Source organism: Notothenia rossii, assembly GCF_949606895.1.
Source record: "Notothenia rossii genome assembly, chromosome: 9".
NCBI classification, from domain to species: domain Eukaryota; kingdom Metazoa; phylum Chordata; class Actinopteri; order Perciformes; family Nototheniidae; genus Notothenia; species Notothenia rossii.
Window position 1 is genome coordinate 26,150,618 of NC_136907.1, and position 14,924 is coordinate 26,165,541.

Below are 14,924 nucleotides of genomic sequence, written 5' to 3' on the forward strand. Positions count from 1 at the left end.
CTGCGTGCGCATAGTTCTCATTTCTCAATGTTAACGTGTTTGTGTATTTGGAAATTTCCCTTTTATTCTATTGGCTCTAACGGTTCAAAAGAGATGTCAATCATCAAAATCAACCAATGGGTTCCAGAGAAACGGCATATACACCCAAATCCACCCAAATGACCCCATGTGTTTTTTTTGGTTGCTAAACCCTTCTAAAAAGGTGAAATGTCACTTGTTTTGCATCAATCATCAAAACAGGGTACTTATGTTATAGTTTGGATTCCTAAAGCTTTTAGTCTACCATCCCATCATTCAAGGATGGTTTTCACCAGCGCCATATAGATAGAAGAGTTACGACAACGGAAGTCCAAAAACGGTTATCGCCACGTGGTTCATGTAGACGAGGATCGTTCCCGGAAGTTCATGGCGGGCAATGTGAATGCATTGATAACAGGAGATAGAACTACGATTTTTGGTAATTATTAGTGAATAGAGGTTTCGATTTGCAATATTTATTCAACAAATCGATTAGATGTATTTACATCAATATGTTTTAAAAAATAAAATAGAATTTGCTAATATTAAGTAATAATATTAGGATTAGTGTGAACAAGTAGTTTACATGTTAGGCTAACAGCGCCTTTGTTAAAGAGCCTGTTGCTGTTTATTTATAGCTTTGAATTCTTTAAAACCAATATTATCTTCTTAAACTTGTATGGTAGTCAGGAGCATCACTTTCTAATGTTTATTGATATATTTAGAGGGAGGGGATCTAAAGGAATGCTTCAAAATTCAGATTAGATTAATTTCTACCATTTTCTTAAATTCATGGTAGTTTCAGTAATCCCATGGTAATTGAGGACACAAGTTATCTAAATGACTAATGTCATCTTTATGGCTTTCAGAAAAGACAGGAGACCGACAGGTGACTATCAAAGGACTAGCAGCAGCAGCAGCATGATGATGATGATGATGATGATGATGTTAAATGTGTTGTTTTAGGAACATCCATTGCAAATACATGGGATTCAATAAACATTGAATAGCATATCATGCAGTTTGTCTGTGCCTTTTCCTCCGTGTTGTCCTGGTTTGCTGTGCTGCCTCCTAGTCGCCACCATGGTTTGCTGTGCTGCCTGGGGATGCTCAAATTGCTCCGAGAAAGGAGTACGAATGTACGGCTTCCCCACTGACACAGAGTGGAGGAAAAAATGGCTGGCTCAAGTCAGCAGGAGCAATTTCACGACCAACAGCAAAAACATATGTGAGGTAATTATATACAAACACTGCATTTGCACTTTTTCACAAAACGAAAACCACACCATTGGGAAAGCTTAATGTTTTGTTTAATACAAAAAAACAGGGAAAGGCTTGAAAAACACTGAGAGTTGAGACTCAGGGTGCAGGGTGAGGGTCTCAGTGCAGGTATTCAGGCTCCATTGAATCCCCCTCTGGTTCTTGTGCTGAAAGAGGGAGTAACAGACAGGAGAAAGGGTTATACACACCTATATAGCACACCTATTGGATGGGAAATTGCCTTGGGGAGATAAGATGTGGTCTTTGTTCCCAACTGAAGTTATGGAACTTTATTATTTGTGAGTTTAACAAAGTATGACAAATGGCATTAGTAACAGATGTGATATGAATTTCTATAAAGCTGTCTCACATTCTTGGTCATATTTTATATACAGTATGTAATGAGTATAACATGTCCAGTAAGTATAAAGTGTTTCCTAATACCGTGTATTCAACCACTATGGAATATGTATGTGGGCAGACAAAACTGAGTTGTTCTGTGTGTGAAGTAACCTCAAGTCACTCCGCAGGCACATTTTGATGCAGACCAGTTTGTCAAGACAAAAAAGGGCAAGACTAGGCTGAGAGCAGAGGCTATACCCACCATCTTCGTGCATCGCCCTGTGGTCAAAAAGAGAAGGGCCCCTGCACCACGATTCACCCCGGGACCTGTATCTACAAAGCCCATAGCTCATGATCACAGCTATAGTGTGAAAGGTGACACAGGTATAATAAGTATGAATTCTTAGTAACAAAAGTAATATTTCTTATTTTTAAGTGGTATAATATTTTAAATGTTCGAAAATGTACAGTGCCATGTCTTCTACTTACATTAGTCTCAAAGATTGAGGGAAGAAGGGATGAGGAGACTGAGAGAAAGGAAAGTGAGGGTGAAGAAAGAGAGGACATGGCTAGTGAGGAGAGACAGGGAGGGTTGACACCACCCACTCAGCCAGCAGCCAGTCGGCATACGAGGGAACCAGCAGCCAGTCAGCATACGAGGGAACCAGCACCCAGTCAGCATACAAGGGAACCAGCAGCCAGTCAGCATACAAGGGAACCGGCAGCCGGTCAAACACATCTATTAAAAAAATTAAAGAGAAAATTAAAGAGCCAAGAAGGAATCACCAAAAAAGCAAAGGCTGCACTAAGAAAAATCAGGAAGGAAAATGCAGCTCTCAAGAAAACAATGAAAATTAGGAACAAGAAATATAAGAAAAACCTTTTCAAAAGACCAACTTAAGGCATTAGGCAGACTCACCACAAAGGGGATGAAATGGAGCAATGAGACAATTAAGAAGGCTTTAAAAATTTGCTTTGCGTGCAGACCAACGGGTTACAAAACTCCAGGAATTGCAGATTCCCCTTCCAGGAATAAGGACACTGCAAAGAAGGATGCAATGTGTTAAGTTTGGGCCTGGTGTGTAACAGCTAACATCACTGCCCCTCCACCCGTAACATCACTGCCCCTCCACCTGCCAACATCACTGCCCTCCACCTGCCAGCACCCAGCCAGAGGAGCGCAAACAACAAAAACAGGCAAGGTGTCCCGTCATGTACCTGGAAGTTTGGGCTGGCAAAATGGAGTAAGAGAGGGACTTGAAAAACCTTGGTGGCTCTCTACTCATGTTGTTACAGTTGTCTTGGTTACAGCTCTCAAGTCTTTTTTTGTTGCCATTTCCACATCTTTAGAAAATATGAAATAAAAAATTGAAGTGAAATCAACCTCTTCTCTGGAGAACAAACTTTGATTTCTCTGTCTTGTGAGTTTGCAGTCTTGCAGTTTTGCTCCTCCACCTGTAACATCACTGCCCCTCCACCTGCCATACAGTAGGTTACTAACAAGATTACTTATATAATACAGTGATAGAATACATGTTTAGTATGCTTACTTATATAAAACAGTAGTATTAAACTTACCTTGTGTTTTCACTCTCACTTAAGTCCCTCTCCCTTTGCCATCAATCCAAAATCAGCTGAGCTGCAACATTATACAGACAGGTAATAATCAACATAATCACAAGGACACAATATGGCTCTGCTAAAAACACTCACTCTTACACGCACCAAAGTTATATCTATCTAATATTTAACTCCCTCCACCCCCGCATACAATCCCGTTTAGAAGCCCCTCTTCTCTAATTCAACAACATTGGACGAAATGACATTAAGAGAACGGAATTTACAATTAAAAGGCTGTTCAACTTGTGTTGCTAACTTGATCCGGTATCCTAGCTTTATCTGTTATCTGTAAACGTTCCCTAAATCTACTAATTTAGGGATAATCCACTGACATCCTTTAATACACATGTTAATTTGAATCAGATGTACTGATAATATCCGCAATATAAATCTTTAAACTTCTTCTTACCTTTAAAAGTCTGTCACGAACGGTCTATTATGCTGCAACTCTACAGCTCTGCTAGCCTTGGCGCTAACTTCCGGGGAACGATTGAGAGGCTCCACGATCCGCCATTGCTGTAAAAAAGTGATCCATTGGAGTGAACGGAGATGACGTAACTCTCAGTCTATATGACGCTGGTTTTCACTATAAGTAATGGTTTATTTTTGGACGGACACTATAATTTACATTTTTTTACTATGTTCAATCTGAATTTAATTTAAAATAAAAAGATCTATATTGATTCTGACTTTTCTACATCCAACTCACAGGTTTATCATTACTTTGAGAACAAAGATGATTAATTTACCCCTTTTAGAAGGGAAAATATTGTCATTTGTTCTGGGAATGTCCTTTTCGGGGCCTGAAAAACAGGCTTGGGGCTTAACAGGTTAGAAGCTATTTGTTGTTCAATGTATTTGATATTTCGGATTGTATACATCATTATTACCTGGTCTTACCCATTTCAAAAGTAAAGTGATGTGATATCTGTTCTTTTATCGACACATTTTAAAGAAAAAGTTGTAATTTTTTATTCCTCATACTAGAACTGAATCAGATCCAGCCTTCATTAAATGGTTTGTAATTTGAATCTCAAACAACACGCATAAAAAGGGTGTAAACTACATCAGCTAAACCTTGGTGCAATCATTGTTTTATTTGTTATCATACCCCTTCTCAATTGCATTCTTCCTCTCTGTGATAGCAAACATTAAGTCAGTGTGTTGGTGATTAACATGTGAACAAAGAGAACAGGCTGACACATGAGCAGATCCTCACTTGTGGTCCCTTTTCCTCAACCTTCACTGACTGCACGGGGAAATTTACATTTTAATGGCTCAGGCTGCTTGGTGCCCCCTGCCTCAGAGTGAAAGCTCAGCTGAAAGCGCGGGTGACTGCTCCCAGGGACAGACCAGCTCCACACAAACACAAAAGCTGGAGTAACGAAAAGCTGGACTTGGTTGTAAACGATTTTGTAACAGATATAAAATAGCAGAATGCATTACTAACCCTCCCTAACCCTAGCCCAACCAGGAAGCCTGTCTTTACTAAAGAAAATGTTGGCAGGTTGGCATTGTGACCTGTACTACCATAAATAAGGTAGGATGTGGATTATCACTTCTCTACGTAACTATGACCTGCACTGTGTACCATTGTTAGAAATTGTAACTTTAGTCTTTAATAACATGGCAGCAATTCATAATTGTGCTCATGATCCTGCATCTAAAGCAAGATGTATAAAACATATAGATATAAACATGTGATCCTACAATTCAAATCCAGAGGGGTTTTCTTTTAAATCTATAGACATCTTCTTGTGTCCCGCTACTGTGGATCTATGTAAACTGTAAACTCTGTCAACTTGGTGCTGTTTCTTTGTCAAATTAAACAAATTATTTTGTATTCTTTCATATTTAAAGGAACATAAGGAGCTGCTGTTTCTCCTATGGAGCCCTGTTCTATTGTCTCACAGTGTCTGGAGTCTCAAGTTTGAAACGTTTAAAATAGACTAACTTCAGTACAGTCTAAATGTGTTTGCCCAAACCATTTATGTTCCTTTCTTTTTGGTCCATGTCTCATTTAACTTTCAATTCTTTGTTTTTGTGAATTGGGTGAAAAAGTCAAGGGTTACGGTTAAGGTCAGGCTTCTCAAAATCTTAAGAGTGAATATAAGTTCTGAAAAAATGTCAGGACTACAAAAATAAATAGAAAGTGAGTATTGTATACATTGTAAATTGAATGAGTAAGACAGTACAAGCATAACAAAGGCATGATAAATAGTCTGCACCTTATTCCTTACCCTGTCCTTCTTGTTATCATGCTGCCATCTAGGGGTAAATAGCTGTGTTGCAGTTTGTGTGTGGTGCCTCCTACCATATTAAAATGCAGTCTACAATAACATGGCATGTGCTCATGACCCTGCGTCTAAAGCCAGATGTATAGAAAATGGTATGTCAAACAAATATCTGGCAGATTATTAATCATTAATTCCACTTTTTACATTCAGGTTTATTAATGGCTGAGGTAAAGCTTGTTATAATCTGCCGAAAGTGCTAACCAATGAATAACACTCATAATTATCTCAATGAGTCCATGACAATACTTTAAACAACAATTTATTGTATTAATAATCAGAGTATTATAGATACTTGAAGGTAATCTGGTTCCTGGGTGTGGTTGCACCAGCTGTGATGCTGAAAGAAATACTTTTTAACGACATTAAAAACCCTGTTACATGGGGATCTATGTTGTGCACTGTACTTTATAGGTTGCAATGCAGGATTTAATCTGATGTTGCATGCATCAGTAAGCCCGTCATTACTTTCTGTTATCCCAACATTTGCCTTTATCTCCATAAATGCTGAGATGCAACCACATTTTGGAACACACACAAATGGACAAATTGCTACTTATCCTTTGAGGCAGACTTTACAGTTTGACATAAAACAAACTAATGCATAGCTGATGTGAGAATCCTCTGAGGCTGTCTGCAGTTGGAACAACACATCAGCTCGCATAGGGAAATATCCAGCATAATTTCCCCTTGTTTTCTAGAAGTGACACTGCATGATGGAAAGGACCGAGCATAACGTGGAGTGCTAAGAATGTCAGGCCTACAAAATAACAGTTAAACAAAAAATATCAATTTTCTTACAAACATTTTCACACGTGATTTTCAGGTTATAGTCAGTCGTGAGGCACTCGTATTGGACAGGCAGTTTATTTACAAATAGCAGACCCATACACACGAAGAAAAGAAAGTAATGATGTCAAATTTCCAAAGAATATGGATAATTGGATATTGGTTTCCAACAGATCTCAACAATCAACGCATCGTTTCCCCTCAGTCTCTAATTGTTACTGCATTAGGGCGTGAAAAAGTAATCAAAAAACATACAATCACCAACGGTCGTCACCTGTTTACTTTATAAAAATATCACCATGGTGGTTCACAGATTCACAGATTAGACCGTGGACAGAGAAACATATTTACAGTAGTACACACGAAAGGGGAAAAATGGAAATAAATGATTTTGGAACAAAAAGGTTGGCGGAAAAAATATGAGCAGTGTAGAGAGGGTCCCAAAAGGCAAAGCTTGAGCAATTCTTTCTTAAAGGTCTCTAAATTGACACCTTTATTCTTTTTCATTTGCCCTGTATAGACCAGACAAATTAACAAGTTAAAAAGGAGACAGAGTTATATAGTTGTACACATTGTGATTAACATATCAAAACAAACGTACATTCTCTATTTTCAATCATGTCATTCTTATTTGACATACATGCCATGTGACTGTGAGATTAGATAGAAACACAACTCTGAAGTGCTGGCAATTTTAAATTAAATAAATAATGTTTTTGAATTTTCTTACACATTTAATGAACTTAAATTATAAAACATACACAATAAATGAACTCGACAAAAACAGAAATTATGATATTTTTACAAGATATATTGCGCGACCTGTTACACATCAGGATATATCTGATCCTGTTTCGACTATACTTTTTGCCAATTATAGCTTATTTTTTCTAAATGTGTATGTCTGTTACGATTTTATTTGATCAGTTTAATAAACAAGATAATTACAAAACATATACCGTAAAGTAAAGTGATGCTTTATACTTTTAAGTAGCGTGCACCATTCAATATTGTCCGTGACCATGGTTCCCATTTATTCAATTTAATTCTATGTTAAATGTCTCATCTGTTTGGAAGTATCTCATGCGGACAAGTTTTACATGTTCTTTTTAGTGTTTTATTTATGTAACCTTTATATAGGGAGACAACGGCTCCTTTGACAAAGGTCTCAATTTGGACGGATCCCAGGTTAAATGTTATACATACAATATTTTAACAATTTCAAAATGTATTATATCTAGAAAGCCAATGTTTCTATGGATGGTAACCTTGCTCTTCAGAGCAAAGAATTTAAGACATTTGGATATTTTTTTTAAAGTTCATAGTGCACAATTTATCATTTTCATAATTAAGAAAAAAAAACTTTGAATGCGGTATATGGACTGAAACGGTTGTATCTCTATACATGTGAAGTAGATGCCTCAATCACACCTTGTTTCAAGATAACACAACAATATCTTTATTGAAATGTAGAATGACAGAGATGCAATGGGGGAAAAAAGTGGGGGAAATACAATTTAAAAAAAGTCAGATATATAATGTTAGAGTTTTCATTATTTTCCGAGTTATTAAACCCTTCAAATATTTTATCCATTAGTCTTGGAATACATTTTTTAAATTTTAATTAAAGGTCCCATGTTATGGCCATTTCTACTGATCTTCCATTGTCGAGGTATACTAAAATAGATTTATATTGCGCAATTTTCCAAACTCACATTTGTTTTTCATACAGCATCTCTGAATAGTATGTGTATTCACTCTCTGTCCTAAATGGCTTGTTGGAGCTCCTGAGTGATTGGTTGATTTTGTGTACAAATGCCATTTGAAGCTCTGCTGTAAAACCACATCACAATGTGTGGAAGGTTATTAAAGGTTTTACAAACAACATGATGTAAGTGTCGGATGACAGTGAGTGAGATGAGCTTCTAACATCAGAAGATCTCACCTCAAAGTTCTTCAGCAGTACGGCCAAAGTGAACAAACTGGGTTTAGTATCTAGAATGAGACTGCCAGGTCTGAAGGAGCGTGGGAAAAACACAAGAGGAAGCAATTGAGACCGCATATAAAAACAATAACAAAACGAAAGATAACTTAAATCCATATATTCACTTTTCCCATAATGTAGCACTTATAATAACCATCAAAAGGTAATACAATAATTCATTAAACATATGATAATAGTAACACATTTTAACGTTCTTGTTTTTAAAATAAAAAATCAAATAAAACATGTGTGCAGACTAACAAATGTACACACCTTTACAGCATGCAACATAAAACACTTTATATGACAGGGGTAGGATATGAAATGTGAATGATGCACTGCAACTTTACTATGTGGATGAAATATGGAAATCCAAGATGCAAAACAACAGAATGAGGTCACAAACGTTTTTACTGATGATGACAGGCTAGGTGGAGGGCGCCCTCTGCTGGTGAACCATGAGATGAGGACACGATGAGAGCCAGATGGGACAGGATCAGGACAGCACACTGGTATTCTGTGAATCCACGTCTTGCATGCTCATGACATCTGTACTTACTCCGCTCTCATACACAGGGTTGTCGAAAGCTGACTCTTCGGTCATGTTGTTGTACGGCGGCAGGGATGTCGGCATTCTGATGGTCTTCCCTTGGATCCTGAGTAAAGAGTAAAGAGTAGAGAAGCAGGAACATCCTGTAAAAGCCCGGAAGGATTGACAATGAAATAAATGTTGTTAAAAGTTGCGACTTACTTTGCAAAGTAGACATAAATCCCGAGAACAACCACCAGGATGATTGCAGTCGGGATAAAAACTGCAAGGGCAATATTGGTTCCATCCATGCTGTAATCCACATTTACAACTAGAAAGAGGGGGGGAAGACAATTATAGGTATTATTTCTGTGAAATATGCACAAAACAAACATAATTATACTGCAATTTTGTATACGTGACTCACCATCTAGCCTGCGTTCATTCACAAATTTGGTTGAGGCTGCAACAAACACACAAATGCAGTTTTTTCAGTATTTGCATCAAAATCACAGTGCATATGTTATATAACATGAAGAAATCCGTCCTTGCATTCACAAACAACCACAGAAGAAGCTTGTATAGTCATATTTTCCCCCAAATGAGACAGTTGTTAAATAATTGAACATTTGCTACCATGTGAGGTAGGACTGTCTGTTCTTTTACAAATGTAATTCACTATATTGATATATTGTGATATGTAAAGAAAATGTGAAAAAAGCCTAAGTGATGTTATCAGTACAATTAATCTTTAAGTTGTTTATTCTTTGTTTTGTATCTATTTTATGGGAAATTAATCACTCTGCAAATTGTATGTGTGGTGTTTGGGGGCGGAAGACAGGAACAGATGGACATAATTGAAGAGGTGTTGTTTTTTTTTTTATACATGTATTATTAACAAGATGTCTTTTTTTTTTTTAAATCGCAGTTATCTTCAATAAGTGAGTGCAGGGTTTACCTCTGCAGGCAGGGGGGGTGCTGTTCCACTGTGATGGGTGTCCGGGGATGCAGTAGATGGAGCCGTGGCCCTGCAGCTCGTAGCCCGAGTGGCAGGAGAAGCTCAGCGTCTCTCCTGCTTGGTAGAAGGCCTTCTCAGAGCTCTGCTCACTGGTGGAGGCGGCACCGGGGTTCCTGCATGGCTCGTACTTCTCAGCTGAGAGGACGAAAGATCATGTTGTAAGAACATTGTTATGCACCTTCTTCAACAGTACACTGACAAAATCAACCGAAACATAAACGTGCAAGATAGACCTTTAGTTTGAACTCTACGCATGTCAGAATACTTTTGTGCTTTTTCTTTTTTTGTCTTTAAAAATTGTATCAGTAATAAAAACCTGCCTATTATTACAGAAGTGCACAAGGATTTAAGGATCCTTGTTGAACTTTTAAAAGGTCTCATATTAAGAAAACCAGTATAATCCAATTAATTGTTGTTTGAAGTGTTCAAATTCTTTACTTAAAAAAATGATAATTCATGTTTAGGACTTTCTTTCCTAATCATTTTGTACCTCAAACAGTTGTTTTATTTTTTAGAGATGCAGTATATTGAAAGTTAATCATATGTTTTCAATGTAAAATCTTAATCTAAACAAAAAAGTAAATAGTAAAAATAAATTATTTCCCTTTGTTATATTTCACACAGGCTCCGCCCTCTACTGGACTCTATGGGTACTACTCTTAACCATTCTATGCGAGCATTCATATACTGAGTTGCATAAACGTAGCCGGCCAATCAGGGCGAGCCTACCTGAATGCGCGCGCAGGCACACAGTATATAAGGTGGCCACGCCTCCTGATCCTGTTATCCTTTGTCTCTTCAGCGAGCGAGCAACAACTGATGCAGAGAAAGTAAAGACGTTTGAAAGAAGAAGAAAGAAGTTATCATACCTTCACGGAGTCGCCACTTCTAGGGACCCGGGCCGGACCTTTGTGCCCTGGCTTAGCAGCGGGTGCTGATCCCCACCACCTCTGCTTCGAGTGTTTGGGGGACCAGAATATGGCTGAGGCGGTGCCATTCACGTTTGCCATTCCAGCGGGGTGGATGGCTCCGTTTGCCGGGGAGGAGGATGACGAGAACTTCTCGTTGTTGGGCACTTCCGGTCCGGCGTCCATGGAAGTCCACCGCCAGGTCTGTCCACCACCAAGTCTGTCCGCCAGGACTTCCCGCTGGTGATGGCCATGGCGGCGGAGCGTGGCAGCCCATCTGCTCCCATCAGGCACCAGAGTGACAGTGCGGCTGCAAACAAACACGGGTGTGTTGGGCGTCTCGCCCCCACCTCACCGGATCAGAGTGATTATTTGGCCTCAGCATCGGCCAAATTAATAGCTTGGTCTAGGTGTGGCCGCCGCTGCTGCTTGCTGTGTGATGTCCCTGGGGGATCACTCCGCATGGCACTTTCCAAAAAAACATCCCCCCCTCAGTGGAGGGCAACCTCCGGTACTTGGGGTCCCCAAAACATCTGCGGAGGGGAACTCCACTGGGGCGAGTGACCTCCTACATCACGGTGTTCACGCCCAGTTCGGGAGAGCGGAGGTGGACCTGCCCTGTGGTTTTCCATGGCTCGACAAGCGGTGCTTGGGGGTGGACGCGTTTGCACACAAGTCATGGCCAAGAAAGCTGCTCTACGCTTTTCCACCGCTGCGTCTCATTCTCCCCCTCCTGGAGAGGGTGAGACGGGAACATCTTTCAGTCATCCTATTGGCCCCAGGTCGGTGTTTGGCGCCATGGTATGCACAGGTGACGCAGATGATGGTGGGCCAACCTTTGGCGGTGCCTCAGGTCTTGGGAGCACCGTCTCAGGAGGCAGGTGCAATGGGGGCGTTACCCACTCTGGGCCAACCTCTCCAGGCTTGGCTCCTGAGAGGGACAGGCTGAGACAGGGGGGATTGTCTGACGAGGTTATTCAGACTATCCAAGTAGCAAGAGCGGAATCCACCACAGCCTGTTACAGGCCAAAGTGGTTGGGATTCCAGCGATGGTGTGAAGAAAGGAGTCTAGAGCCTATGTCTTGTAAGCTGGGCTCTATTCTGTCCTCCTTACAGTTACTGGTGGACAGGGGGCTTGCTTATTCCACAATTAAAGTATATAAGCAGCCATTTCGTCCTGCCATGAGGGATTTGGCGGCAGGTCAGCCTTCAGTCAGCCGCTTATGGCGCGGTTTTTGCAGGGGGTCAGGAGGCAGCACCCAGTAGTGCACGTTTCATCCCCGCAGTGGGACCTGCCGTTGGTGCTCGAGGCTCTGGTCACAGAACCATTTGAGCCTCTGGAGATCTCCTCCCTGAAGGCTCTGTCATTGAAAGCAGCTATGCTGCTTGCCTTGACTTCAGCCAAAAGAGTGTCCGAGCTGACCGCTCTGTCGGTGCACCCGAGTTGCCTTTTGATCCGGGGTGACCGTAGCGGGGCGACACTCAGACCGACCCCTCCTTTCTTCCCCAAAACCTAGGGAGTTCATTCAGGTCGAGGGTTATACAGTTGAACGGCTTTAGTCTTCCAGCCCATATTGGAGCAAGGGAGGCTAAATTACACCTCCTCTGCCTGGTGCATGCGCTGGCATGATATGTAGAGCGCACGGCTTCCATTAGGCGCACCGAACAGCTGTTTGTGTGCTTTGGGGGGGGTGTGGCCGGTAAAGCTCTGTCCAAGAAGCGTCTGAGAGGATGGCTCTGCGAGTGCATCTCACATGCCTATGGACAGGCGGGGAGGGCCTTCACGGGGTATGGCCGTGTCATCAGCCTTGTTCAACGGCGTGAGTGTGGAGGACATATGCATGACGGCGTCTTGGTCTACGCTAGGCCCCTTTATAAGGTCTTATCTCTTGGACATGTCTGACTCCTTCTCATCCTCTGTGCTTGCTGGGGCAGCACACGACTGGTGAGAGGGGGTGGGGCTGTGGGTCAGTAGGCATCTGACCCCCCCCCCCCGGGAAATAGCACGCTTATGTTTTCCCATGCGCCTTAGGGACCCGGGAAACGTAGTATGCTATACACCCCATACAGGATTGGAGGACGCTCCTCGCCTTCCTCACTATTTTCCATGCACACTCCACGAGGTAAGCGTGTCAGGGGCAGTGTGATGGGTCGATGTTGTTGAACGCAGGGTGTTTATCCATCAGGGCTCCCCCACTGTGCTCATGGAGTCCAGTAAAGGGCTTAGCCTGTGTGAAATATAATGGTGGGTTACATATTGTAACCCTGGTTATATAAGCAAAGGCGGAGCCCTCTACCTAGGGGCCCCGTCTTTCCTATGCCGCTCGCTGAAGAGGGTGAAGGATAACAGGATCAGGAGGTGTGGCCGCCTTATATACTGTGTGCCTGCGCGCGCATTCAGGTAGGCTCGCCCTGATTGGCCGACTACGTTTATGCAACTCAGTATGTGAATGCTCGCATAGCATGGTTAAGGGCAGTACCCATAGAGTCCAGTAGAGGGCTCCGCCTGTGCTTATATAACCAGGGTTACAACATGTAACCCACCGTTATCTAGTTTAAAGCAGCATTAAATGGAAATACTCAACTAAAGTACTTCAAAATTGCACTTGCAATACTTACATGTATGTACTAACTGCCTTTTCAATAGTAAATTGTTTAAATCATGTATTCATAGGGATGTAACGATATATCGAATATCGCGATAAATAAATGTCTCAATACCGTCGTGAGACTGACAACATTTTTTTTTAAAAAAACCTTTATTCAACCAGATGGTCCCATTGAGATCATCGATCTCTTTTTCAAGGGGGACCTGTCCAACATGGCAGCAAGTAGGTTACAACATGAACATAAAACAACAGATAACACAAAAGGACATCGTATTTACAGGGCTACAGTACATGTTTACCCATGGCCAAAGCATATCTCTCTGTCCCAGCAACATCAGTACCAAGCAAGAGAGTTTTTTCCACAGCAGGGGATATTGTAAACTCCCAAACATCCCAGCTTCTACCTGGAAATGTGGACATGCTCATATTCCTAAAAGATAACCTTGATGATGCTGAGTGAGTGAGTTAGTGAGTTAGAGTTGAGTTACTTGAAAAACTAAAGTGAAACTTGATTTATTCTATTGCAGGGTCTGATTGTTATATTGTTGACACTTTAAAATACTACTATCCTACTAAAATGCTGTACAAATCAGATTTATTATTTAATAAAGAAAAAAAAATTCACATTTATTTTCTTTATTTTTCAGTATCGCGATAAATATCGTACTGTGAGTTTTTGGTATCGTTACATCCCTATGTATTCAAAGCCTGACAGAATCTGCGTGTTGAGTTATCTTGTTTCCATGTGTGTTTTCTGACTCATGGCTTACGGGTGCACTTGGGCAGCCTCTCGTTCCACTTGGGTGTGGCTGAGTCTCGGTTGTAGCAGGTGAGCAGGCTGCTGCCGGACAGGATGTAGCCTTTATTACAGACGAACTGCACTGTTGATCCAACGATGAAACGGTTCCCTGCGATCACCTTATGACTGTGCTCCACATTCCCTGGGTCCTGACACGTCAAAACTGGTGCAGCACAAACACAAAAGAAATAGATTATTAGTTGGCAGTTGTAGTAAAATAGAAAACATTTGTACTTTATGCCCGCAAGATAATAAAGAACTGTTTATGATTTTTTAAGAGTAAACTGTTTCTTTTGCACTCTAATAACATTGTTATTCTCAAGACTGACAGTTAAAAAAATTAATAAAATGTAGGGATTGTTATTTTTATTTATATTCAACAAATGTTTCCCTGTCAAAACCCACATTACCCACAAGTATACTAAACCACAGACAGTTTGCTTGGAGATTTATAAGTAATGTTTGTAGCAGTGGTGTAAAGTAACTAAGTATTTACTCAAGTACTGTCTGTACTTAAGTACAATTTTGAGGTACTTGTACTTTACTTGAGTATTTCCATGTTATGCTTCTTTGTACTTTTACTCCACTACAAGTATTTAATACCTTTAGTTACTTTATTTGGATTAATGATGTGAAATGTAATCAACACTTAAATCAGACTTTAGTTACACCTGGAGTAAATTCACAAGCTACCCTGCAGTATACAAAGTCATTAAAACTAGCTGTAACCTTACCAGCTTTGTTAATGATCAAT

At 40.7% G+C, this 14,924-nt stretch overlaps 1 protein-coding gene and 1 long non-coding RNA gene across 3 annotated transcripts in view; both read right to left on the reverse strand.

Moving 5' to 3' along the window:
- Positions 1–1,882: 1,882 nt before the first annotated feature.
- Positions 1,883–4,579, reverse strand: LOC307020251. Its single transcript, XR_013802820.1, has 4 exons — positions 3,650–4,579; positions 3,005–3,259; positions 2,110–2,661; positions 1,883–1,981 (listed from the first exon to the last, which is right to left on the reverse strand). It is a non-coding gene; the product is annotated as an uncharacterized lncRNA (long non-coding RNA).
- A 665-nt stretch (positions 4,580–5,244) lies between these two features.
- Positions 5,245–14,924, reverse strand: part of LOC307019675 (seizure protein 6 homolog) — a 145,474-nt gene continuing 135,794 nt past the window's right edge. The window contains exons 12-18 of one of the 2 annotated variants that reach the window (XM_079650712.1): positions 14,142–14,333; positions 9,795–9,989; positions 9,264–9,299; positions 9,059–9,167; positions 8,867–8,963; positions 8,269–8,338; positions 5,245–6,835 (exon numbers count right to left, since the gene is read on the reverse strand). In XM_079650712.1, coding sequence (XP_079506838.1) covers positions 8,312–8,338; positions 8,867–8,963; positions 9,059–9,167; positions 9,264–9,299; positions 9,795–9,989; positions 14,142–14,333 — 656 coding nt within the window. In that variant the 3' untranslated portion in view covers positions 5,245–6,835; positions 8,269–8,311. Of the gene's footprint in view, positions 6,836–8,268; positions 8,339–8,391; positions 8,964–9,058; positions 9,168–9,263; positions 9,300–9,794; positions 9,990–14,141; positions 14,334–14,924 lie in introns of those variants that run through there. The other variant, XM_079650711.1, reaches the window with a different exon arrangement.